Here is a 26,449-nt window from a genome sequence, read left to right as displayed (position 1 = left end):
GTGATCAACCTGAGGTAGTAAGCGGTAATTTTATTATTATTTGTAAATTGCCTCGTCTTATTCATGCTTCCTTTTTCAAAGCTATACCCCCTCATATGTGGACGCATAAATTAGCAATTTCTCACCATCCTTGTCATTTTAAAATTGTTAATCTAATTGGGAGCCCTAAATTATTGACAATTGCTCCCGCGCTCCTTTATTTGGTGGATAAATTTAGGAGCGCCCATAGGAAATTTGTTAGACTTAAATGTCTACATATCTTTATTTCCTACTTTGCTATTCCACTTTTGTGCTACTTATGCTTTTGTGTAGCACATGCGCAGATGTATGATTTGATGCTGCGCGCTTTGAGTTGCTTTGATTGTAACTAATTATAGTGGCTCGAAGAAAAGAAGGTCGAGCTGGGACCTGACTGAAGCTAGCGCTACCGGGAGGCAGCCCGGAGATTTTTATTTGTTTTTATTTCAATTTCAGTTGTAATAAATGGTTTTTATACCATAGACTTCATCAGTTTGCTTGTCTAGTCAGTTTACGGGCTGTTTTTCATTGTGTTTTGCAGGTGCACGCTGAGATCCACTCGATCGAGTAGTTTCTCTACTCGATCGAGTACCTTTGCTGATGAATCCACTCGATCGAGTGAAGATGTTACTCGATCGACCACCTGCAGATTAGAGAACCACTCGATCGACCACTATTCCAGTCGATCGAGCAGTCTTGAGCGCCCATTCACTCGATCGACCACTGTTGGACGGATATCGAGTGTATTTGACTTGGATTAGCTTCCTGAGACGGTTTTCCGGGCCCTTAGCAACCTCCCATTTCATGGTCGGTTTGGGGAGGTCCCTTATTTCGCGTATCTTGTGAGTTTTCCGTATTTACTCTCTTTCTCCTTTAGTTTGCATTTCCTTTCCATGTTTTGGTACAATGGGGGCATTGTACGGTTTGGTTTGGGGAGGTTATGCATCCATATCTGTGTCTGCATCTTGTTTTTTTTGCATTTCAGTTATCACGTTTAATTTATGTTTGCATTGTTGTTTATTTTTGTTAAAAATATAAAATTCAATAAAAATTTGAAAAATTGTTAAAAAATTCAAAAAATTTTACGTTTAATTTAGCATATAGGTTGAGTCGGAACGGTCGATTTCCATGATGACATTGCTCTGCAACTGTCTTTTGCTTAAGCCTTGCATTGAACTTTTATCTTTAGCATTGTCTTATTGCATAATCTACGAGTTAATGTTTAATTTAGCTGAACATATAGACTTGACCTGAAATTTTGGCAACCTACTTATAATTTCTAAGATTTAGAGCCTTATAAACTGGTGTCATTTATGACCAGTTTCATGTAGGATTGTGAGTAGTTACTCCTTGCATATCATGTATCATTAATTTGCACGTATATGAAATTCAATTGCTTTTTGCTGTCATACATTCGGGTTAGTGGTTGGTGTCACATGCAGGGAGGTGCTTACATTTTCCCTTTCTTTCATTTTTACCCATAAACTCCACATTAGCCAAATTTGCCAGTTGACCCTTAGCTACATTCCAAATTTAGCCTGCCCTGTCAAGCTAGTTTAGTGTATGTTTTGCGGTATATTGTCTATTGTATCAAATTTTGGCTCATATCATATTGATTTGGAGTTGGTAATTTATGAAGAAAGGAGGTTGATGAGAAAAAATAAGACGTGAAAAAGAAAAAAAAAAGAGAAAATGAAAATGATGTGAAATGGAAAGAAGAAAAAACCGAAAAAAAAAGGAAAAAAAAAGAAATAGAAAAAAAAGATGTTGGTTGGTTGACAGTTTCCACTCCTATGTTCTATCTTACATTATTTGAGGAGTGAGTTCGGTTTGGTTTGGTGAGTTTTATGCCAAATGAAGGGCATTGTGCTTATTTCATAATTGAGTTGGAAATGGATATGTTTCATATGGTTTTGTTTAGGTACTAGCTTGATCACCTATACCCCCACATTCCCATAAATGTTTTGCCTTTTCTTACCCATTGCCTCACTTTACCATATTTTTGTAAGCCCTCGGCTGTGACAGGACCTTGTTTGGTTGGAATGTATGTTCGGTAGCTAGAATTGTCTATCATATTAGTTGCATGCATGTTTATGTGGGTCGTAGTTTAGGTGAGCAACTATTCCTCTTCCTCTCTTACATATATATTTGTTTACCCTTTGCTTCATGAGAGAAAGAGTGACCCGTGAGAGTCCATTATTTAAGGTCTTGCAAGGTCGACGGTTCAGCTTTATTTACAAACATCTTATAACTCGTTTGCATTTGACTGTTTAGCTATAAGTGTTAGTTTGTCTGCATTAAATTGGCTTAAGTGGGCATTTGTAGCTAGCTCTGAGTTATTTTTCCGTTCCATTAGCGTATAGTTTTGAGTTTACTCGGGGACGAGTAAAGGTTTGGTTTGGGGAGATTTGATACGTGCATTTTATATAGTCTTTTTAGCCTATTTTATGCACGTATTTCTATACTTTTATCGTGGTTTTATGCTACGAAATGCCCCGAATATGCTACTTTGGGTTATTATGTCTTATTTGCAGGAATGAACCATAAAGTAGCGGAAATCAAGTCATTTACCGTCCACTTTGCATGCATTTGGAGGAAGAGTAGATTTGGAGCGGGAAATGTTGCTGTTCTTGGGATGCGTGAAGGTGTTTCGGGAGCTAAAAGGACGAGTCAAGGCAAACTAATCAAATTTCAAGCTGCTGAAGTCAAAGATCCACTCGATCAAGTGCTATTCTAGTCGATCGAGTGGTTTAGGAGTCAATAATCAGTCGATCGAGCCCTATTTCAGTCGATCGACCAGTTTCTTTGATAGCCTTACTCGATCGAGCAACCTTCTTGGTCGATCGAGCTGTTTCCTGGCTGAGTTTGCTCGATCGAGTACCTTCTCTACTCGATCGAGTGGACTTTGCTACGGGTTGGGCTTTTTAGTTAATTTTCCGTCATTAGGTTTAATCCTACTCCTAATTTCTTATAAATAGGAGTTAGGATGTCATTTATATATATCTCTTTTATCGGGAGAGATCCTAATTCTCTCTTTTCTTCCCCTGTCACTTCACTGTTACTTTGTTCTCTTATTCCCGGATTTTAATCTAGTAATTCTTCTTCCCTTTTCTTCTTCCCTTTTATGTTTATTGTTATTATTTATTTTATTCTCGTTTCTCCCTTCATCATGAGTAGCTAATTTCCCCCTAGTATGTTAGGATTAGGGAAGCCGTGGTAGCGATGTTTTAACTGTATTAAATAGATTAGCCCTGCGATAGGAATTGTATTAGGCAATTTAATTGTTATCCGGTCGAATGAGTGACATACAGGAGACCAATAATTTTAGTTAACCCCGACCTAGATCGAAAGATTGGAAGGGAAGGCTTGCTTAGTTACAATAGGGTATTGCAGTGAGGGCGAAAGTTAAGCTGTTTACACTCTAGGGCGGTTTAAGGACCGAAAGGTGACGACCATAGCTCTTCTTATCAATAGTCTAATCGCCTTAATATTCCTGATATAATAGATCTGATAGCTGCCACGGTGGACCGACTCTTAACATACTTCTTTCTCTTACTGTTAATTCTTTTCCCTTGCTTTAGTTTCTAGTTTAGCTGAATCAATTCAACCCCAGCATTGTGACATTAGACAGATAGATAGACAAATAGATAGTACACCGCCTCCCTGTGGAGATCGACCCTACTTACCGCTGACTTCTGTTAGTTGTACTTAGGTATTTTATTTTTGGTACGAAACGACAGTATCATAGCCCACCCAGCTGCAAATATTAATCTTATACCTCCTTACTGGGGGCTTCTTCCTTAAGATGTCGCCCATTCCTTGTTTTGTCAAATTCTCACCTTCTCACTCTGGGGGCTTTTCTTCCGAGAAGCTACTCATCCTCAAACATCTTTTGAGTCTCAACTACAGTCCGAAATAAACCACCTTTAGCTAGTGCTCGGTTCGGACGATGACAAGGTCTTGGTTCCGCTCTCCGAATCATCATACCTCGAGAAGGGATCTCAAACAAGCAAACAAGGGCTAAGATATCTGGAGAAGATAATCAATTCATATTCCCCAGCTGAGCGGACCGTCTACTCCAAGGATCTGATGCGCGTTGTCACCCTTTCTTGGCTAGGAGTTTCACTTACATGTGCAAAGTCTATCAGAGTCACCCCGTGTCGTGTCGATACCAACTTTGGATCACATTCACGACCGTCTCCTTGTCAGTTTGTCAGTATGCGTTTGTGTGAGTCAATGTCCTAACGGTCACGTGTCTCCAATCTATCAAATCACAGATCTACGAGTAACAAGACTCATCTTCAAGCTTCCCAACATTCAAAACCTCTATCTCCCCTCACGCGAGATAGTATATGCTAGTTTCTTATATGCTAACTGCTCACATGCTTATGTGCTTACGTGCTAATTGCTTATATGCCAATTGCTCACATGCTTATGTGCTTACGTGCTTATATGCTTGCGTTCAACATGCTTGTCTATGCGGCTGCGGATTTGTGTGGTCACTAACCATGCAGATAATCTTGAGAAGACAAACTCACTCCAATTGAGTATTGGGTTCTTCCCAACAAATGGCAACCCATCAAGTCCAAGGGCTTTAACCCCGTCGATTACATGGCATACGCTACCTCCCAGCGAGCAGCAACTCATATCCCCGGCGAGTCCTGAGAAGTTTCTAACTCCCCAGCGAGTGCCGATTTTCAAATGGATGTCACACATGCTATTTCCCACAGTCGATCTTTCGACCACCATGGCTGGCGAGCCTTTGTCCGTAAACAAGATACAACTCAAAGACATATCCCGAAAATGCCTCGGGTACGACTCCTTTTCACAAGCTGGCGAGCCTTTGTCCGCAAACAAGATACAACTCAAGGACATATCCCGAAGATGCCTCGGGTACGACTCCTTTTCACAAGCTGGCGAGCCTTTGTCCGCAAACAAGATACAACTCAAGGACGTATCCCGAAGATGCCTCGGGTACGACTCCTTTTCACAAGTTGGCGAGCCTTTGTCCGCAAACAAGGTACAACTCAAGGACGCATCCCGAAGATGCCTCGAGTACGACTCCTTATCACAGCTGGCGAGCTTTTGCACGCACACAAGATACGACTCAAGGACATATCCCGAAGATGCCTCAGGTATGACTCCTTCCTATGGCTGGCGAGCCTCAAAACGCACCGCCTTCAACATCGGTTGGCAAGCCTTTGCGCGCAAAAGATTCAAGGACATATCCCGAAGATGCCTCAGGTATGACTCCTTCTTATGGCTGGCGAGCCTTTATACGTAGTCTAATGGACTTTAAACGACCCGAATCGAAAGTCGACAGACTCTAAACTGTTCCCGACGGCAGGTCCTTGACTCGAATCCCCGAGTCGCCTCGACGTCGCCCTTCCCGACGGCAGGTCCTTGGCTCAAACCCTTTTGAGTCGCCTCGACGTTGCAATGGTCTTCAGGTTGTAATCTTCGATTGACCTGGAGATCATACTTTGACTTTCGCCCTGTCCAAGCCTCAGTCAAAGTGGGGGCTCTGTAGATACTCAGTATCTGCACCTTCCAAAAACCACCCGATGATGATCGGACTATAACGTGTTTTTGATATGCATACGTGGATTGGCTATACATGAGACGGTTTAATACACTACTCGAATATGAAAAATGATTTCAAAAGTTTTCTAACTTCATTTGCATTAAAATAACACTATTTAGAGTTAAAACCGTCTTCGGACCCAAAACCGACTCAGAGACCCGCAACTCGAGTCAACCTGAGTCAAACCGAGTCAACCCAAATCTCGAATGTCAAAAATAATGCCATGAATGTCTTCATCATGTCATTTCCATTAAAATGACCCTAATTAGAGTCAAAACTGACACCGAGCCAAAAACCGACTCGAAATTCAAATCCCGACTCACACGGGTCAAACCCGAGTCAAAGACACAAAATACCTACCCCAAATATCACCCAAGAGTAAGCTTACACGGCTAAGCAAACCTCAAAGACCACAAATCACAACCAACAAAACATTGGTTAGAACAAATGCAAAATCCAAATTTGCGAAAGGGACAACACACCCCATTGAGTCACGGGGTGGCTCGCGCCTAAAGCAGGTGTCTGCTTAGCCTCCACGCAAACTCAACCGACCTACCATCCCACATTTCTCTATAAATACCCACCATCACACACCATAATCTTCACGCGAGTGTCCGCCCCCTCTTTTCTCCCTTAAAATTCTCGACTCGACTTCTTAAGTCACAACCCGACGCGTGTTTACGACCTACCGATCGTAAACACGAGCCTTACACATTGTTTGGTACCGTCATCGTGCATTAAATCACTTGTCCGACCACTTTGACTACTACACCATCACTAAACTTTTAAAACACTCTTTTACTTACCAAAACGATTTTAAACCGAGTTTTTTCCGATCAAACAAGTTGTTACACTTACGTCGGTCACTCGCCATAACCAAACATGTAAGTATGAGGGTGTAAAAATCCTCTTTTATTATGTTTTCACTCGTTTCATGACTCTAACATGCTAAAACATGCATAACATGAACCAAAACATGGAATAAACGAGCCAAAACTGATTTTTGGTCTGAGGCAGAAGCCCCTTAGGTCGCCAACAGGCTCGCGCCTAAATGGGGTGCTCAGACCAGAAATCAACCGTGTTTGTTATCGTCATTTCCCTTAACCCATTTTCATATTTGTAATCGATTTTTACCATTTCAAGTATTTTCGAAACCCTTTTGTTTCATTTCACATGTTTTAACCATAAAGCATTTTTCACCGTTGGTTCTTCATACCATGACGGTTAAATCCGTGTTTCGATGATAATATTTGGTTAATGACATTTAAGAGGTATTTTAAAGCCTTTTATTTCATTTCTTTACATTTTTCAAACAAACATATTAGTCACCAACACGAAATCATCCTTGGTTCTATATACCATGCCGGATTTTAACCCGGGTACGATGATGAGTACCGACTAATTACATTCAAAATGGACTTAAAACAATTAGTCCATAATCATTTTCAAAACTATTCATGTCAAGCTTGTCAAATCGAACCCGACATCGAATATTATCAAACAATGATGATTATTCGAGTCTAGTTCTTCAAATCAACAAATACGGTCTAAACGACCCTTTCAAAATCAAACCGGGTCCAAATACCCATTTTCAACACGTTTCATAACGTTTTCTAAACAGTCAGAACACGCCATACAGCCGTTGGCTAACCCGCGCCTCAAGCAGGCCTTTTCTTTCTCATTTTCAAAACCAGAGGGAGGCCCCTTACACCGCCGGCTGGCTCGCGCCTCTTATAGCCGTCTGGTACAGGGCCTGTTCCCTTCCAGCATTAGTCTAGGACGATCCCGACTCTGGTTAGCCCGGATATAGGACGGATCAGATGACTATTCGATTATTCAAAACCATATTTGCAAAATGCCTTACTAAGACAAACGGATCATGTTATGCACCCTAAACCTAATACGGTAAATGGATGTTTAAGTTCCGTCTTGCATGCAAATCAATCATTAATCCAACTCGACATCTTATACTTGATACTTGGGTTAAATCAACCAACTTAGAAAGCTCACATGTTAGGTTTAAAACATTGGATGCGCATTCATGCATTTAAACCGTTTTATCAACTTTTGCATTCAACCAACCAAGATCGATCAGTAGAGGCCGCTAAACGCGGGGGGGATTGGGTGTCTGATTAAAGGGCTTTCCAATACGTACCTTCACCTCTTACTCAGAAACTTTGGATAGTGGACGACCTTATCCAGGGCGTACGAGTGTCATTCTAGAGATAGGATGCTAAAGAGGGACGATTTCCTTATCTTTAGTACCTATGTCAAACGCTGCTTTGTGCTTCGATTTGACCGAGGTATAAAGTGGAATTCGAACGGGTTCCATGCATCCCACAAATGCTTGGTGGCGACTCCGAACATCTCTAATCGTTTCGAGACCCTTATCGAGACGAAACCGACCAATCTAAAACGATCCGGTCGAAAGCACCTTTACGCCGCCGAGCGTGGCTTTCAAAAAGACTGCTGCGCGTCCGCAGATCGAACCGGACCCGCAGGTGGGCCATGTCCACATACGTGTTTTTGTTTTCGTCTAAACTAATAAGGGTATAAAATGGAAATTTTTCTGAGAAATGTAGTGCTTTAAGAATTTTGCATACTGCGCAAACAAATCAAATTAAATTTTCAAGAAATAGTTATGAATAACTTTTCTCATATGAGTTCTTTATCTATGCTCTTAATACACAAATAATTAAAAAAATTACAAACTTCTACGATTAAGATGACAGCGAATTAAAATTGTCAATGAATTATAATTTATTCGTTTCTATTAACTAAATATAGAATAAAAACATCTAAATTACGTGAAAAAAGATAATTGGTGAAAAAGAACTCGTCGGCTATTTATTTCCCTATAACGTGGACTTGAGCCCCTTTGTATTAGTGTCAATTACTGGCCTTAAATTTGTATCATTGTCATTTGTTTTAAATTTCATTATGATAGGTTAGAGCCTTCAGCTACTCCAATTTTTATTATGCCACATTTTATGTTTAGATTTTTTTGTTAGCCTATGAAATTGTCTTTATACCGCCATACGACCCGCCAATATAAAATTATTAGTGAAATGTTAATTACCTTTTATAAGCCAAATTGCATGCCTACCACATTGACTTTCATTACGAAATCAATACGATTATTCAAACTGCTAATTTTTTTTTTTTTGGTCACCAATGCTCAGCAATATGTTGATCCTTTTAAGATGAGCGATACTTGTACCTCTAACTATTTTTTAGCTGATTTTTTAAAGTGTAAGACATGAGTACATAGTGTTACTTTTATTTTGGTTATAATTAAGATGACAGACTGAAGGATCGTTACACGGAAAACAAAAGAACATTATATTGATTTTTTTTTTTTTGGTAACATGTGAGCTTTTTATTAATTAAAATTGATCAACATACATATAGTCAATACATTTCACTCGATCAACTAAATTTCTACCAACTTTCTTACATTAAGATATCTAAATTGTTCAACCAATTTTTGTCAGTTGTTGTTACTGCTCCTGCAATCTTCATTTTAAGACGAGCATGTATCAACCTCTTAATCTCCTGCACAATCTTCTCACACCTATTAAGTTGTTGATCAATCCTGCATGTGTTTTTTTCAATCCACAGAGTATACCAGAATGCTGCAATGACCATCCTCATATTCTTAACTGCAACTCAGAATGTCCCACACAGTTAGTAGTGAGTTGAATCTGTAGCCAAGTCTCTAGTTGAGTCTTTATCCTAGCACCATATCTGCATCCTGAAAAGAGATGTTGATGGGTTTCCACCCCATCTTCACATAAAACACATGCATTACTGTCACATATCTGCAATCTGAATAGTTTTTCTCGAGTATTTAGAGCCTCATGATAAATTAACCAGTTGATGATGGAATGTTTAGGTACACACCAAGCATCCCAAACATCTTTGTGCCACACAACAGAGGGGTGTTCTCCCTGCAACAGACAGTACCCTGACTTAATATTATATCCCTTATGGTCATGTATCCACGGGTTATTCACATACCCATTGGACAACATACCCCTAACCTTACACATGTTCCTCCGGTCCAGTTGGAGTCTGAAGGAGGTACATAGGAATGTCAGTCCTGACCTTTTAAATAGATAGGATCAAACCATTGTACCCACAACCTGTCTGCTTAAGTATATAACCAGTGAACCAGTTTTCCTACACTTGCAATCTTCCAAATCTCTGCCTTCTTGACTCAAAAAAAAAATAGCACCTACATATAGCCTTAATTTTCCTTACACAGCTTTCGAAATCAGGAAAATTGATCCCCAATGGTTGTGTAAAGTATTCATAACAAAATTAACTAGAATCAATCTACCATCATAGCTCAATTTTTTTGCCCCAATTCCTCTCACTCTGGTCACAATTCTCTCCACTAATATATTATAGTCCATCCTAGTTAATCTCCCAGGCTGGATTGGGATACCCAGGTATCTAAAACGTAAGCCCCTTCCCTGAATCCCGATATCTGGAGAATCTCAGCTTTTAGTATCTCAGACACACCCCTAAACACAACCTGGGACTTAGAAGCACTCACCTTCAGACCAAAAGTTGAAGAAAAAATGGAAAATGCTCTAAGAACCAGCATGATATATAGACTTAACATCACCTTTGCAGAATAACAAAAGATCATCTGCAAAGAATAGATGATTCAGTTTTAAAGCCTCTCATAAAGGATGGTATCTAAAGAACCATTTATGAGTAGCATAGTCCAATACCCTAGTAAGGTATTCCATACAAATGGTGAACAGCAAGGGTGAAATATGATCCCCTTGCCTTAACCCCATCTTCCCTCCAAAATACCCAAACATTGCATGCACCATTTAGATTGAGAGAAAATGTTGTAGAGGTCACACAGGTCATTATAAGTTGCCTACTTCTCTTAGGGAAATTCAGTGCTTCCATCATCTGATCAATAAACCCCCACTCAATTATATCATAAGCTTTCTGGAGATCAAGCTTAAACATACATCTTGGGGACACATTACTCCTATTATAAAGCCTAGATAAATCTTGGCATACTAAGATATTTTCCAAAATGCTCCTGCCTTGAATGAATGCACCCTAATTCCTGCTAATGATGTCAAGCAAGATCACAGCCAACCTTGTGCAAAGAATCTTAGATATAGTCTTATATAGCACATAACTATATGATATGGGCCTAAAATGTTTCACACTAGCAGGCTTATCATCTTTAGGAATCAAAGTAATGAGTGTTGCATTAAGCTGGTTCAACATCTTCCCAGTCTCAAAAAAATTCAGGATTGCAGCAGTCACCTCTCCTCCAATAACTTCCCAGGAATCTCTGAAAAATTAGCTTGTATAGCCATCATGTCCAGGAGACTTATCCTTAGGTATACTAAATAGGGCCAGTTTCACCTCTTCTGTTGTCACAGTTCTATTCCAAATCTCCCAATACTCCTCAGTACAGCATTTACCTCTTCTAACCACATTAAAATTAACTGGTTCAGTTGCAGCTTGGGAGCCCAATAGATCTATGTAATACTCCAGAAATGTTATTTGAATCTGATCCCCATCTGTACACACATTGCCATTCTGGTCCTCAATACTATGTACTTTATTCTGTAACATTCTCTTCCTTATAGAGTTATGGAAATAAGCAGTATTGATGTCCCCCTCCAAAGATCACTGAATTTTGGCCTTTTGAATAAGGAAATTATCCTTCAATTCTTGTGCCACATCATGTTCTTGTTGCATAAGTTCAGTATTACCAGGAGTGATGACCAGTTCTTTCTGAATGTTCTCCAACAGTACAACAGTTAAGTTTTAACTGGTCTCAATATCTGGGAAACAAGTTTTGTTCAGGCTTTTTAGAACAGGTTTAAGTTCCTTCAGTTTTTTTATCACTTGAAACATTTTTGTACCCATATGCCTTCTTTGCCATACATTAGCCACACATTCTTTGAACGGTTCAGATTGCCCCACATGTTAAAATATTTAAAAACATTTTTTACCACTAATGCCACACTTCCTGCCATATATTGTACAATGAGAGTGATCAAATAGTCCAGGGGGTGGAAATAAGCCATATAGTCACCAACACCTTCCATCCACTCAAGATTACCCATTGCTTTATCAAGTCTACTATAGACCCTGTCCACTGGTTCTTGCTTATTTGACCAAGTAAACAGAGCCCCAGATGCCTGAATATCCTCCATACAGCAAAGAGATACACATTCTTGAAACTGTTCCATCTTCATTTCAGTAGTATTCCCTCCCAATCGTTCAACAGGGGATAAAAACGGTGTTAAAATCCCTTGTCCAAAGCCAAGGGTCAGTACAATATAATGCTTCAGCTTTAAGAAACTCCCATAATTCATGTCTATCATGAACACCATTATGAGCATAGACAATAGTCAAAAGAAACATCATATCATCACTGCAAGAGTTAACTCTCACATGGATAAATTGTGAGCCATATGCTAGAAACTGTAGTGAAGCATTCAGGCTTCCAAAATACCTAAATTCTTCCTGTAAATACCCGTATCTATCGATATTGGAATTTATAGAGAACCCGTTAGCCACCCGATGAGAATATGACACATGTACTGTCAAACGACGTGCTCGTGATATGGATACGTCACATGGATGTAAGCAAGTTTACGTCGACGGTTTTTTTTAATTAAAATTGTTTATTTAAATTAACAGTTTGAATTATTTTGAAATAAATGGTTATTTGTTTCTTTACATTTGTGCTTTAAAAATTTATGAAATAAAAGTTTTTATTTCATTTATTTACGTTTTAGTGATTTATGGAATAAATGTAATTTATTTCATTCGATTTAAATGTAATTCGAGTCGGGAGTTTTTATTTACGATTTATCGTTAGAAATTGTTTTTAAAAGCTTTTGATTGATTTTGGTTTAAAAATCAAGTTTGCTAATATTTAATTTTTTGGTTTAAAAAGATCAAATGTGATTTTGTGACGGTTTTTATTTATCGTTTTATTTAATTCGAAATTTTGAGTTTTTAAAGCGATTTTTAAACCCGTTTTTGAAGCGTTTTAAGAAACGATTTTTGATGCGATTTGAGCCGAGTTTTGGCACGAGTCTCGAGGCAAATATTAACCCATTATATTCTCCCATGATCCACCCTTCGAACCCCACCATAGCCCAGCCAAAACTCGTCCTTTAGCTCGACCAAAGCCCGCATCCAATGCAGCCCGTACACACCCGCATACCCCTGTTTTCGCAGCACCAAACCCGCACCCAAAATTTTCCAATTCAACTCCTATTTGACCCAAATCCTTGCCCTTACCCAAACCCTTACCTAGCCCAAATATCAAGTCTCAACCATAGTCCATAACGCGTCCCAAACCAAGCTCAAACGAGCCACAACAAACCCAACTCGTAGCCTTGCTCGTGCCCTATCTTCGTGAGCTTTTGGAGCTCGTTTCTTGAGCTCCAAACTCTTCCACTGCCTTTACTTGCCTTTCCCACTAATTAACCTATCTCCCATATCTCCTATACTTCCATGGATCTACTCATTTTTTCCACCGGACGGACATCAAAATGCGCCGGAAATATAGATAAATCGTATGAAAAGATAGAGAGAAAGATCGCTTTCCTAAATTGAGTTATATGACTTTCCTACTTTCTAAATGACTCAAACCCTAGAATCAAAGCCTATATAAGCTCTCATTGCCTTTCTCCATGATAGACTAATGAAGCCTAATGCAACCATAGCCTCAAGAACCCATAAAGTCGCAACCATATTCATCTTCAACCTCAAGACAACCCGAAACCCAGAAAACATAGCACTGTGTGCAGCCCTCGAAAATCACCTTCTAAACCACCTCAAAACTCAATTACAATTCACTAAATTTTACATACACAATCTAGGTAGTGTCCTTGATTTATTCTTGCCTTAAAGAAACGCCCTTGGTAACGTTTTGAGCATTAAATTGCTGGATACTTTACCTTGCGCAATTTTAAGAAGTTTCTGTTAGCCCTTGTTCATCGTTGTTCTTAATCGTTTTAAAAGCAATTTAGGTCTAGTTTTTTGACAAATTTGAAAACTTTGCTCTTAAAGGATTCCAAAACATCTTTCATTTTGAAAACGCGTTGAGTATTGAAGCCGTCATGATCGTTTGAAAATCGTTGCGCAAAGTGTGCCAAACACGTAAAACGTGTTTGTGTGGTTCAAATTTGATTTCGATTATTGATTTGAAAACCGTCGTAAACGTACCAAGAATCTTGCATTAAAGATACATGTAAGCCGAGGGTGTCAAATACTCTCTCTTTCTCCTTTTTAATTTTGCTTTTATTGCTTTATTAATTATCGTATTATTTATCATTATAGCATGTTTGATTACGGTAATTATTTTATTGTTGATAATTATGAAGGAAAACGGGATTATTATTGTTGTTGAATGCCGATGGATGGCCTCTTAATTGTGTGGATTAATTTCTGTTAGGAATTAGACGATTTGTATTGTTATATGAATTGTTTTCACATGATTATCGTTAATTATACTAGATGTATTCTCGTATGTTTAGATCTATGTTTAATTTTATGTTCATGTCTTAAATCTGAAATTATAACATGCTTTTTATGTTTAATTAGTATGTTTTATAATTAAAGTTTGCATCTTCGATATTGTTCTTGTTAATTTATGATTAATTGGATTAAATAATGAAATTATTTAATTTTAATTCGTATATTAACATGATTTATGAGATGTATACATGAACATGAGATTTGTTTGTTTAAACAACCCTTTTAATCCCACCTACCGCCACCCTCTCAGCCACCCACGACACCACGGTAACCCCCACGACAACCACCCCCCAAAACGCCCCTAAATCAGCCACGAAAATAAGGGTAAAAACCCGTCTTAAGATGGTATAAAAAGGGCAACACAAACCTTAGATCTACTCGATCAAACCCGTTTTAGGGTACTCAACGGTGGTCAAACAGATGGTCAACTACGGTCATAGGTGAGTTGGGGTCAAGACGGGTAAACGGTGTAAATTAATTAGTATATAAGTTAGTATAAGACGGTCTTACCTCGAGATCTTGAGACATGGGCACAAAATATCTCTTTTGTCTCTTTTGTGTGGTGGAAATATGATGAGGTGAAAGGATAAGATGGGTGGATAAGGTGAGGTGGAGTATATATAATGGTAGGTGGAAGGCGAGAGTATATATATATACATGTATACGTATTATGTATTATTATCATTATCATTACTATTATTATTCCGTCTTATAACATAACTCGTAGAAATATAATATAATTTCATAACATATATTTTCCCATTTACCGTTTACTAGACTTTGACCGAGGTAAAATATATGGGGTATTACACCCCTCTATCGAATTCCTAAAGTCGTGACTGTATATACTAGTACTTCAATTGATTCAATTAATCTAGACTAAAATAGCAAACTTACCCTAATAATTTGTATGCATTTCATCGTTATTAGGATTAAGTAAAGACTAAACATATAATTCGAATCGTTAACCGCGTGTTTTAATGACCGTTATCTTTACTGCTTCCTTTGATTGTTAATGCGGTTGTTGGATTAAAATCCAGATGCGTGGCTTAGATTATTCAATAATTATGGTCCTCTAATATCACGTTTCGATTTAGTTGACTAAACTTAAGAGGAAGAAAGAAACACCCGTATTTCCACAATAAAGTACGGAGTGCTTGAGAGTAATTATCTCAAAGACAATCAATGATCAATTGGTTTGTTGATAGTGGATGTTTGTTGACTTATAACCTTTTAATTATCTGAATTTATTCATCTTTATTACTTGCTTTATCTTACTAGTTAATTAATTAGTTTTGATACCTGTGAAAAAATTATGAGTTTTATGTAACACCCCCATACACCAAGGTGCCTTACCAAGACCACCCTAACACATAGAGATGCTACCATATGCAGCTTGGTTATCCGAGGTAAAGTAATCAAAGAAGACCATCAAGAAACGTACTTTAAGTGTAAAAGTTTAATGTGCGTACATTACAAGCCAAAACTGACATATAAAGTAAAACTGTCTCAAAACTGAAATACAACTAAAATAAAACTGTCATAACAACACAGCGGAAGACTAAAGACTCGGACTAGTGATAACTCCACTCCCCGGCTAGATCATGCGCGTACTCCAAAGAAATATTTGCTAATCAACTTCTCACCATCCCCGAATGGATCACCACAGTTTTCAAAATATTTAAACGGGGTCAGTTACTGAATAAACAAGATAAGCAACAACAACATTCAATTAGACAATCACATTCCTCTAACTCCATCTCATCACCAATCACCTGACTACACACTAAAGTGTGTAGCTCTGCCTGAATACCCATCGCAACAAATATTCCACTCCGCCAGTGGGGACCCCGGTCGTACCACCTAAGCCACGCTCAAAACCATAGAGCGAATAACCCATGTCCATTAATGTGCACATCCCTCTTGTGACGGGAACCACAAGGGGCGAATCAAGGGCGTGAAGTCACTCCCGAAAGTGACTCCACTCAGCCGAGGGCGCACCTCGCGAACCATAGACAAACAAACAACCAATCCACAATACCAATATAATCATGCCAAATCCAAAGTATGATAACAATAGTCATGCGCGAATATGGTAATTAAGTCCCATTACTTTATCTAATTGTGAAATTAAACCCCTTAATTTTTGATTGTTGTGATTAGGCCCCATAAGTTATATAAAAGGTGAAATTAAATCCCTTACCCAAAATCTTATGAAATACTCCTATATCATATATAAAAAGTGAAATTATTATACTTTTTACAAAATATACAATCAAAATTAAAAAAAAATTAACAAATGAAATCATAATTGAAATTGAATTAACATCAATTAGAGAAGATTTTAAATTATTTTATAGAAAAATATATTTAAATTTTATAAAAGAACTAAATATTTTTTTTAAAATTGTTAACAATTCTTTACAAAATATACAGTATATAATTTTATTTTATTTTGAAAAAAAAATGAGTACTTTAAAACATATATGTACCTGGTTTTAATTGTCTAAAGTTTTAATTTCATAGGTAAAAAAAATGTTTTAATAAAAAGATGTTTTTTTCTCAAAAAATATAAAATAAAATGTTTCATTTTTTCATAATTTAAAAACATAATTTTATTTACATTTAAAAAGTTCGATTTTTTTTTTAAAATAAAACATAACTAATTTCGGTTTTTACAGTATGAAAAAATGAATTTATCATGAGATTTTGATATAGGGCTTAATCTCGCTTTTTGCAAAAGTTAAGGTGTCTAATCACGCCAATTGAAACTTAAGAGGTTGAATCTCATGATTATACTAAGTTAAGGGGCTAATTTACTACTTTCGCCAATAACTTTCAATTGGAGTGATTAGGCCTCGTAACTTACATTAATAAGTGAAATTAAACCCCTTTGTTAAAATCTCGTGAGAAATTCAATTTATCATATCATAAAAGTAAAAATGGTTATGTTTTTATGAAAAATACAAAATAAAAGTTTAAATTAATACAAAAAATTAAAATATATTAGCTAAAAAAAATTAAAATATTTTACGAAAACAAACAATTTATTATTTTTATACAATTTTAATTTTTTTAATGTACAATTTTTGTAAAAAAAAATTCAATTGCAAAATATTTTCTTAGATAGTTGTCTTAAAATTAGAAGTCAAAATAAAAGATTTCATGATAAAAAAATATAAAAAATATAATAAAAAGGTAAAAAAATATTCAAAATTTTCAGCATTTCAAAATAATTCACATAAAACTATTAATTGTTTGTTTTTTTTTTTAAATCGTACCGAATTACATAAGTATTTAAAAAAAATTGTTTGTTTTCGTAAAATATTTTAATTTTTTTATCTAATATATATTTTAATTTTTTTAATTAATTTTTTAAACTTTTATTTTTTATTTTTCATAAAAATATGATCATTTTTACTTTTAATATGATAAATTGAATTTCTCGTGAGATTTTAACAAAGGGATTTAATTTCATTGAACAAAGTTATGGAAGTCAATCAACACTTCCCGGAATAAATCACCCCTTCCCCGGAAAAATAATACTAGTACTCACAACAACCGCACTAATTTAAAATTAAGGAGCTAAAATTTGGTTCAAACCCTAATTTCATTTTTTGATTAACACCAATATCCCTCATAATTTTCTTGATTCTCATAATTTCTTCCATATTCTTTTTCCCTACATTTTTACTTAAACTCAGAATCATAATTTTGGCGATGGAGACGGGTGGTGCTGAAACTCCGGCATTTGGGCAGACGGAGATTAATTGGGACAAGTAATTCCCAATTTGTTATCTTTGTTTTTTCGCCATTAATTAATATTTTTATGTTGAAATTTCTCAGAAAATTAGAGCTGTTTGATATGATTCTTATACTTTCAGTAATTACTCGAATTTTAATTAATTGTGCAATTGAATTTTTTTGAATGCTCAATCGCCCAGTATGTAAGTTAGTTAGTTTATTGATGACATTTATAGAACCATTGTTATCCATTTATGTGAAGAAACCCAAAGTTCCACATGGGAGGGTTATCCCACATTGATAAAAGAGGAGAAGAATTATCACTTTATAAGGCAAGGGGCTACTTCCTCTATTGCCAATTGGTTTTAGAGTGGAACCATTTTGGGCCTACGTTGTGGATTATTTCTCCTCCGTTTGGGTGCAGCCCAGGCCCGTTGTTGAATTTAACATGGTATTAGAGGGGCTACTCCCTCTATTTGTCCCGACGAATGTAAGAAGAAGTCATGGTATACTACTATACGCAATAGTTTGCAAACCACGCATACGAAATCCTGCGCCGTTTGTAGCAAAATGACAGACTCTCACGAAGGCGTAATCTAAGACCGAATTGTTTCCTAAGGGCTCAACGGATGTTTTTGTTGTTCGTGAGAGAAGAACCACTAGCAATACATGATCAGTAGTTAGACGGATATGTGATGAATAATGATAGATGTGAGATAATATCATAATAACGACTTATCAATCTATGGCCAGGTAGATAAATGGTTCATTTATGAAGTTGTTGCAACATTTTTGGTCTCTCTTCTCGATTTGATTGAGACATTTGCATTCAAGGAATTATAGATGTCCTTATAAAAGGGTGTATTTTCTAATACAGAAAGGGGGTTTTAATTTATCTGTACAAGTTTTTCTGTTAAATTCATGGGCCATATTTAGTGGTCGTTTAGTGTAACATGATGAATAATCATTTGAGTGTAATATCGTGTCTTCATTGATTACCGCATTGTTCTGTAGAGTGCAAATTTCCATTTTCTAACACAAATTGTGAAATCTCTTACCAATTACCATTGTCTAATTTTGTCTGTCTACATATGACCAAATATGTAGGCGCTCTTAGAAGAGTCGAGTGTAGAGACCTCACAGTCCTTGTTGCAATAGTGTAGAAAACTATCAATATGTTGAAATTTTACCAATTTAGATATTTAAACCTCGTTACCGCATATTAAAGGTTCTTGGCCGGAGTAATTTAACTTTGATGTTATCTAAGACCATACACTGATACGCGGGACACACCCCATATTTTCTGGTTAGTCCACTCCATATGACCACCATTAATATGTTAGCGTTCGTTGAAATTGTCCTGTTTGAAGCCTATTTTTTGCATTGTGCTGTGTGAATTAGTGTCTTCGCTCTGAATCCTGACCCCTTCTATGAGTTTCCTAAACTTTGCGTTTTCCAACTTCCTTGCAGGCTTGACAAGACTAAATTCTATGTTGTTGGAGCAGGATTATTTACAGGTATTACTGTGGCACTGTATCCAGTTTCTGTCCTAAAGACTAGGCTACAGGTTGCTACAAAAGATGTTGCTGAGAGAACTGCATTTTCAGCTGCTAGAAGCATATTAAAAGCTGATGGAATACCTGGTTTGTACAGAGGATTTGGGACTGTCATTACTGGTTTAATTCCGGCCAGAATTATATTCCTTACTGCTTTGGAGACTACAAAAGTGGCTGCTTTCCAGGTAGTTGAACCTCTTAAAATCTCTGAACCATCAAAGGCTGCCATAGCAAATGGGATTGCAGGAATGATAGGCTCAACTTGTGCTCAGGCTGTCTTTGTTCCTGTTGATGTGGTATGTGGTTGATTTTTATCTAGCTTTCAATTTTGTTTCTCGCATGTATTAATTTGACTAGGTCGTATGCGCGTATACTCTTTCCAAATTTTGCAATCCAAGTTAGATTCATGAAATTTTGTCGTTTAGACTTTAGGCAGACACGTGTAGAGTGTAGACAGGTGTCTCTCTGGTTGTTTTACATATTCACACACACTAACAATTTATTTTCGGATGGAATAATGTTTAGGTCAGTCAAAAGTTGATGGTACAAGGATATTCGGGATATGCAACCTACAGTGGTGGCGTTGATGTTGTTCGCAAGGTTGTAAAGTCAGACGGGATAAGAGGACTGTATAGGGGGTTTGGGCTATCAGTGGTGACTTATTCCCCTTCCAGTGCTGTTTGGTGGGCTAGCTACGGATCGAGTCAGCGTTTGTTTTTGAGGTAGAATTTTCTGAGTATTAATCTGAATCTTAGCCTGTCAATAATCCTGTTGATTGAAGTTGTGCTCTTTAACTCATGTGCACTACACCCAATTGCTCATAGAGTTGTGCATACCTGCCCTGATAAAGGTCCTAAATTCTCATATGGGACATGATATTGACATGTGCCCATGACACATGAGACTATTAGGGTAAAAATAGTGGAAAGCTGAGTCCCGTTTGAAGGTTTCTCAGTATAATAAAACTTTTCCGTCAGTAAGCATAGTTGATTGCTAATAAAGTTAAATCTCAGCTTCGGTGTCAACATTGTGAAGAATTAAGAATTCTTTATTAGAGACTTTCTTGGCCCTATAATGTGTTGTTTTTCCTGGTTCCATGTATACTTTTACAGGTTAATGTGTCTCATCCCCAACGGGATGTAGTCTTGATTTTACTGACAAAAAACTGTCTTCTTTTCCTGTAATTTTGTGTTAAGACTGGGATTATCTATATGCAGTCTATTAGGCTATGGGAGTGATTGTCAGGAGTCTCCAAGTCTCGGGGAAATAGTGGGTATTCAAGCAGCTGGAGGTGTTGTTGCTGGAGCCACAGCATCTTGCATCACAACCCCTTTAGATACCATTAAGACCCGCTTACAGGTGCAGGTTAGTCTTGGACTCCTGCTTCGCTTTACTGTTTTGTTATGCCCTCTTGTTGGACTTGACAAATTCTTTATAAGCCGGTTTTTTAAATAAGATCATCACGAGACTGGTTCATATTTCCTAAGAATGGGTAGCTATTCAATATTCATTTTTTATAGGGTATATCGGTAGCTATGGGTAAAATGGGCATGTCTAATGTTATACTAACTTGAGACGGTCTTTCGGGAAACTACTTGGTTGGGCTTTGTCTTCTGATCTTTCATATGTTACTTGTCATCGAAGGTAACAGGACAAGATAAAAGAGAGAACACAAGACAAGTCATCAAGAAGTTGATGGCGGAAGAAGGTTGGAAGGGTTTGTATAGAGGACTGGGCCCGAGATTCTTCAGTATGTCAGCCTGGGGAACCTCCATGATACTTGGTTATGAATACCTGAGTAAGCATCCATCTTTTACCGTCATTTTTTTCCACATTCAACTTTGTTCTACTGACAATGCCCTCTTATTTCTGTTTTGCAGAGCGATTGTGTGTCAAGGAATAGAATTACCTGCCCGGGTGCGTCTCCCCCTTTTATACAACTAATACAAAAGCTCTGTCCAGAATGTTTTTTTTTTTTCCGATTTTAAGTATATTATTTGAGCATAAATTCCAAGAAACTACAACACAGCAGTAGAGGAAGGCTGCACGTGATGTGGTTTGCAAAACCATCAAAAGTAGCATTGAGAGATTATCGAAGTTTCAACTTACTCAACAGCTTTGAAGTTTTAGCCAGTTCGAAGGGCTGATTTCCAGTTTTCGGACTTCTATTTTTTAAGGCTCACAAGATTCTTTTCGTCAGCTAGAAATTATTCCAGGGTTCTTGGCTAAGGACATTTCCCCCAAAAGCTGCTAGAAATGATTTTGTAAGCTTTGATTATAAAGGAATTTGTGTATAATAATATCAGTGCAAATGAGAAGGAATTCAGCTCAGATTGTAGGAATTGACAAAAGAATGCATTTAGTTCAGAAAAAAAAAAAATTGAGCATGGTGCTGTATGTACAGTGTACACCGTAGAACTTTCAACATCCGCAAGATTTCGAACAGTCATCTTGGTTCAGAAAAAAAAAATACAAAAAATAAAACTACTAGAAGTTTTCAACATTTAAGTCGTTATTGTACCTGCTTTTGAAATTATTGGAAAAATGGTTAATGGTATGATCTAATTTTAGTGACAAATTGAGCAATGTAATACAAAAATACGGAGTATAAATATTCTGAAAGCGCAATGTGGGGATCTAGGCTAACATGGTTCTATGTGGATTAACATCATATTAGTAGCATGTAAATTATATTGATAAAGGAACAATGCTTACAATTTCAGAGAAAAATATCTCACGAACACTGAAAACACGACAAGATAGATGCAAAACAAGTAATCTGTCTTTTATAGACTTTCTGCAACAGCAAATACTAGTACAAAGTCGGACATTCTCGCAGCACACAAAGCCAATGTTAACTACTACGTATAATTTATCACGGGATGGTAGATCTAGGCCACGACACTGCATTGCAACCCGAGTTACCAAGCGTTTGAAGGTTATAACCACCACATTTTGAGCCATGTTGCCCACCTCTATCACGTAGAGATCAAAATTTGGACCAAGATCTTATACCATATACAGTATACAGTACGCTTGGTTAATTACAAAATCTTGAGATCACCATCTCCGGTATCTTCATTATCTCTACTTGCTTCCGCATATTCACCAAGAGATATAGCAGAAAATAATCCCTCCACTTTGCCTTCTTGGACGATCGAAGTTTCTGTTGGGTTTCCTTTGGGCTTCTCCTTATTCATCTGTTAGGGAGGTGGTAGGAAAGAAACATTTAACGAAGGTAAACTCTAGCTAAACCAAAACCTAGAAAAAAGGGTGAAAGCAGAACCCAAGTAATGCTCGTTCTATGATACAGTAATTATCACAATTCCCCATTCTTAAATAATGCTTTCACAGCCATCAATAAAACAAAGGCAGGCACAACATGTGAAGCAAAGTCGTAAGCTATACGATTCAGATTAAACCCCCATACATTCTTCCGATTACAGTTCTCCAAACCATATCCCTTATTAGTTTAAAAGGCTCTAAGCGCACTATTTAAACGATGAGAGCAAGTGGCAACTAGCCGTAAGTAGAAGGCATGTGCCTCATTGTTGGGAGGCACAAAGTGTGCACAAAAACTTTCATTTAAAAAATAAAAATCAAAATTGTGTGCATCAGTACCCTTTTTTTATATTAGAAGACTAACATGTAAAAAAAATCAAGAGTTAGCTGATATCTAATTCTCCGAACTTCTTCAGTCTTTAGACACTTCAACCTTAGAAATGTTTTTCTTAAACTCCCATACATTTTCATAACATCCCTCCAAACCTACTAAAAGTCAAATTTGCCATCAATCCAACAGTTTTCGGTGAATAATCATGAATAGTTTTCCTCCCCTACAAAAAGGTGGTTCTAGCAAAAATAAAGATGATTCATGCTTGATATTAGCAGGAAAATGTTTTTTTAGTCAAAAAGGTTTTCGAAACTATTTTTGGATAAAATGTTCAAAAAAGGTAGGAGCTTTAATAAAATGTAGTTTACTTTCGCAATACACAAACTCATTATAGTACTTTTTGTCTATTATTTTCCATCTGCATACTTAGTTTGAAAATGCACAAGGCGCTAAGGGGTCGAGGCGATGAGGCGCAAAGCGAAGGCGCCCTATTTTATATAAAAAATTCGTAATTTCCAAGTAAAATTTTGGGCAACAGTAGCTTTTTTAGGAGTTTTCAAGTTGGCTAACATGTCAAGGAGTAAAGTTAGGAATTACGGGGAAAAGAAACGATGAGCCTTGTCTAAAAGATATGGAAAGTGCGTACTAGTTAGTAGTTAGCCTTGTTAGTTAAGCCTTGTCTAAAAGGCGCACCTAAATTGCACCGAGGCGTTTTGGCTAGTGCCTCGTCCAAGTTGCGCCTTAGGTGTGCGCCACTAAGTTTGCATACTCCTTACCAAAAAAAACTCCAAAACATAATTCTCTCTATTGATAACCCTACCTCCTCCTAAATCAAACAAAATATTTGGATTGAGGATGATAAGTTGAGTGTAGAATAGATATTTACTCCTTTAATTGCATAATTATTAACTAAATTAATGACTATATCAGATTTTTTTATTTAGGGTTTGTGTTGAAATAAAAACAATTGTTGGTGGTGGTGGGTGGCGGTAATGGAAAACGACAGGTGATAGCTGCCGGTCGCTGACGAAGGAGGGGGAGGGGGGACGAGAGGGAGAGGGAGAGGAACATGAGTAGGGGAGGGGAGGGGAGGCGCGGTTCTCCAGGGTGGTAGGGGAGGACAAGCTACCATTGACGGTGGGCCAACGGCAGGAAGGGGAGAGGGAGTGGGAGGGTGGTCAATAGTGGTGGTAAATGGGTGGTTAATTGTTATGGGTTTCTTTTTTTATTATTTTTTTTCCAAGTAGTACGAACAACATGTTTACATAGTACTATGTGTTTTCATTTTTGAATATTTTGACGCACGGTGGTGGTTGACGGTTGTGGTTGATGGCAGCTATGTGTGTGAGGGAGAATGAGAGGAGTTGGGGACCAAGAGAGAACAAATTAGTGGGCAAATGAGAGGGGCATAATGGTAAAAAAAAATGTATTGCGATGAGTAAAATGTGAAAGCTACAAAAGTAAAAAGGTACCAGGTATCAAATAACTCAACAAATAATGGCGTAAGGGAAAAGAGGACGTTAGAAAATATGAACAAGATAACATCAGCTGATTAACAACTTTAGTTTCTTTGATATTCAGCCCATAATAACTGTCTATCATCTAGTAGTAGACAAATCTGGACAAAGACAAGAATTGATAAGATAACAAGTTATCATATGCACTGCAGGGAAATTGATTCAAAATGAGACTTCTACTAAATAAAGGGAAATTTAGTGACTTACAGCACGAAGTAGACGCCTCCTGTCCCTCTCACGACAATTTTTTAAAGCCTGCATTGCGACATATATATCCAAAATTCTTAAGTGTTAACAAAAAAAAGTTACAGCAGCTTTTATCAGAAATATATGGAGCCAGAGAAAATAATCAGAGGATAATTTGTACCTCCTCAAGCACCTTCTTCTCAGCTTCTACTTCTTCTGGATCCCTGACAAATTTACAAAGGCATTCTCAGTACACATGGCACAAATGTAAGCAATCAAATAAAAGATAATCAAGGTAAGAGGATGGAGGAAGAAACCTTCCAACAAGCTTATTTCCACTACAGCAACATTTTGGGCAAACACCCTGTTCCTTAGCACAGCCTGTAACGAACAACAACATCAACATCAGTACCCAGTGCCATAATGGCTCCTGAAAATCGAGGGGCGGGGGTAGGATCTACGCAGTCTTACCCTTGTTCTACCAACACAAAAAGACTGTTTCTGAATGACACAAGATGAAAATTGAGTCAAGAATTGGAAAAAAAATCCATCATCCGAACTAAATCATGAACTTGTACATATACCCTTAAAACTCTTCAAGGACTTGAACAACATTTCGGAATATGTTTGATCAGACATATGAAAAATACAACAAAAAGAACACTCAACAATACAATAGGCTGTTTCTAAATTACCCAAAATAAAAATCGTGTCGAAAGTTGCATCAAATGACTGCTACTTCATAACAGAAAGAAGAGCATCATACAAGCAGCTAATGCAGAAATAAAAAGAAAAGAGGTAAAGACTAACCAGTGCATAGGCTATGGTAAGCTTGGCGAACAGCACGCTTTGTACACTTCTGACTAAACAAAACAATCACAAATCACAAATCACAAATCACAAATCAAACCAAAGAATAGTGCCACAAGTTAATCAACAGTATCAAAATTTCATCCTAATTAAATATCCTTAATTAGACATAAACGCGTTAATTCATCAATCCGACAATATAATAAGTGAGACGGAGAGAGTACCATTTGGAGGGTTCAGTAAGAGCTTTATATTTGCCGTATTTACGTTTCCATTCAATTTGATCCTTACAACGTTGACAAACTCCTCCTATCTCTGCTAACGGCCTGAATCTCCCTCCTGGTTCCTGTTCATTCCACATAAATATTAAATTAATCGATTATACCTTGATTAAAATATGTTTCACAAAAAAAAAAAAAGAATTAGTAGTAATACCGTTTCATTGATTTTGATACCAGCATTGGGTTTCCATGCGAATTTATTCTGGTGTTTTGGGGGACCTTGTCTACTCATCTTTTGGTGTGGTTTTTGTAATTCAGATCAGAAAATCGAGTGTTGAATGAAGATTTTGGGGGTACTACGATTGGCGGCTAAATTAGGTTTCACGTTAGTTAATTGATTGAAACTCCGTGTAAAGTATAAACTTTGATGGGCGGATTACTCCATTTGCAAAGGGTCCTGCTATATGTCGTCGACAATTTACTAATTATCGTCGACATTTAATGTAAATTTCCAAGTTTGCCCTCCATAACATAACTCCATTTCCGTCTCACTAAAATGTAATTTCCGTCTCACTAAAATCTTTCAAACAAAAAAAAAGACGGTTTTTCAAAAAAAAAAAAAAAAAAAGCGGGATTTGTACTTAACAACATGAACG

The 26,449-nt window shown here is 37.2% G+C and overlaps 2 protein-coding genes across 3 annotated transcripts; one reads left to right on the top strand and one right to left on the bottom strand.

The window, feature by feature from the left end:
* The first annotated feature begins 17,629 nt into the window (after positions 1 to 17,629).
* LOC141643202 (uncharacterized) lies at positions 17,630 to 21,786 on the top strand. Of its 2 annotated transcripts, XM_074452248.1 has the most exons (7): positions 17,630 to 17,925; positions 19,361 to 19,742; positions 19,972 to 20,168; positions 20,664 to 20,811; positions 21,091 to 21,244; positions 21,327 to 21,363; positions 21,479 to 21,593. In XM_074452248.1, exons 1-6 carry the CDS (start codon positions 17,867 to 17,869, stop codon positions 21,347 to 21,349), a joined length of 963 nt encoding a protein of 320 aa, XP_074308349.1. In that variant the 5' UTR covers positions 17,630 to 17,866; the 3' UTR covers positions 21,350 to 21,363; positions 21,479 to 21,593. The 2 variants fall into 2 exon arrangements, with proteins under 2 accessions (XP_074308349.1, XP_074308348.1); XM_074452247.1 differs by having other exon boundaries at positions 21,327 to 21,786.
* A 333-nt stretch (positions 21,787 to 22,119) lies between these two features.
* On the bottom strand, positions 22,120 to 26,217 carry LOC141643203 (uncharacterized). The gene is made up of 7 exons (XM_074452249.1): positions 26,008 to 26,217; positions 25,797 to 25,918; positions 25,573 to 25,625; positions 25,080 to 25,143; positions 24,944 to 24,986; positions 24,784 to 24,831; positions 22,120 to 22,646 (listed from the first exon to the last, which is right to left on the bottom strand). Exons 1-7 carry the CDS (start codon positions 26,083 to 26,085, stop codon positions 22,491 to 22,493), a joined length of 564 nt encoding a protein of 187 aa, XP_074308350.1. The 5' UTR covers positions 26,086 to 26,217; the 3' UTR covers positions 22,120 to 22,490.
* Between the last annotated feature and the right edge of the window lie 232 nt (positions 26,218 to 26,449).

This window comes from Silene latifolia, chromosome 2 (assembly GCF_048544455.1).
Source record: "Silene latifolia isolate original U9 population chromosome 2, ASM4854445v1, whole genome shotgun sequence".
Lineage (NCBI taxonomy): Eukaryota > Viridiplantae > Streptophyta > Magnoliopsida > Caryophyllales > Caryophyllaceae > Silene > Silene latifolia.
Note: the sequence above shows the minus strand (reverse complement) of the source record. Positions and strands in the feature narration are given on the sequence as shown.

What these genes read in the sequence shown, in the direction of transcription:
- LOC141643202 (XM_074452247.1), top strand. Translation starts at nt 17,867, where the DNA reads ATGGAGACGGGTGGTGCTGAAACTCCGGCATTTGGGCAGACGGAGATT. An exon ending in ACGGAGATTAATTGGGACAA is followed by an intron (nt 17,926 to 19,360) that starts GTAATTCCCAAT and finishes ACTTCCTTGCAG; the next exon opens with GCTTGACAAGACTAAATTCT. An exon ending in AGACCCGCTTACAGGTGCAG is followed by an intron (nt 20,812 to 21,090) that starts GTTAGTCTTGGA and finishes TTGTCATCGAAG; the next exon opens with GTAACAGGACAAGATAAAAG.
- LOC141643203 (XM_074452249.1), bottom strand. Translation starts at nt 26,085, where the DNA reads ATGAGTAGACAAGGTCCCCCAAAACACCAGAATAAATTCGCATGGAAA. An exon ending in TTACCATAGCCTATGCACTG is followed by an intron (nt 25,144 to 25,572) that starts GTTAGTCTTTAC and finishes TGTTCGTTACAG; the next exon opens with GCTGTGCTAAGGAACAGGGT. An exon ending in AGAAGAAGGTGCTTGAGGAG is followed by an intron (nt 24,832 to 24,943) that starts GTACAAATTATC and finishes GTCGCAATGCAG; the next exon opens with GCTTTAAAAAATTGTCGTGA.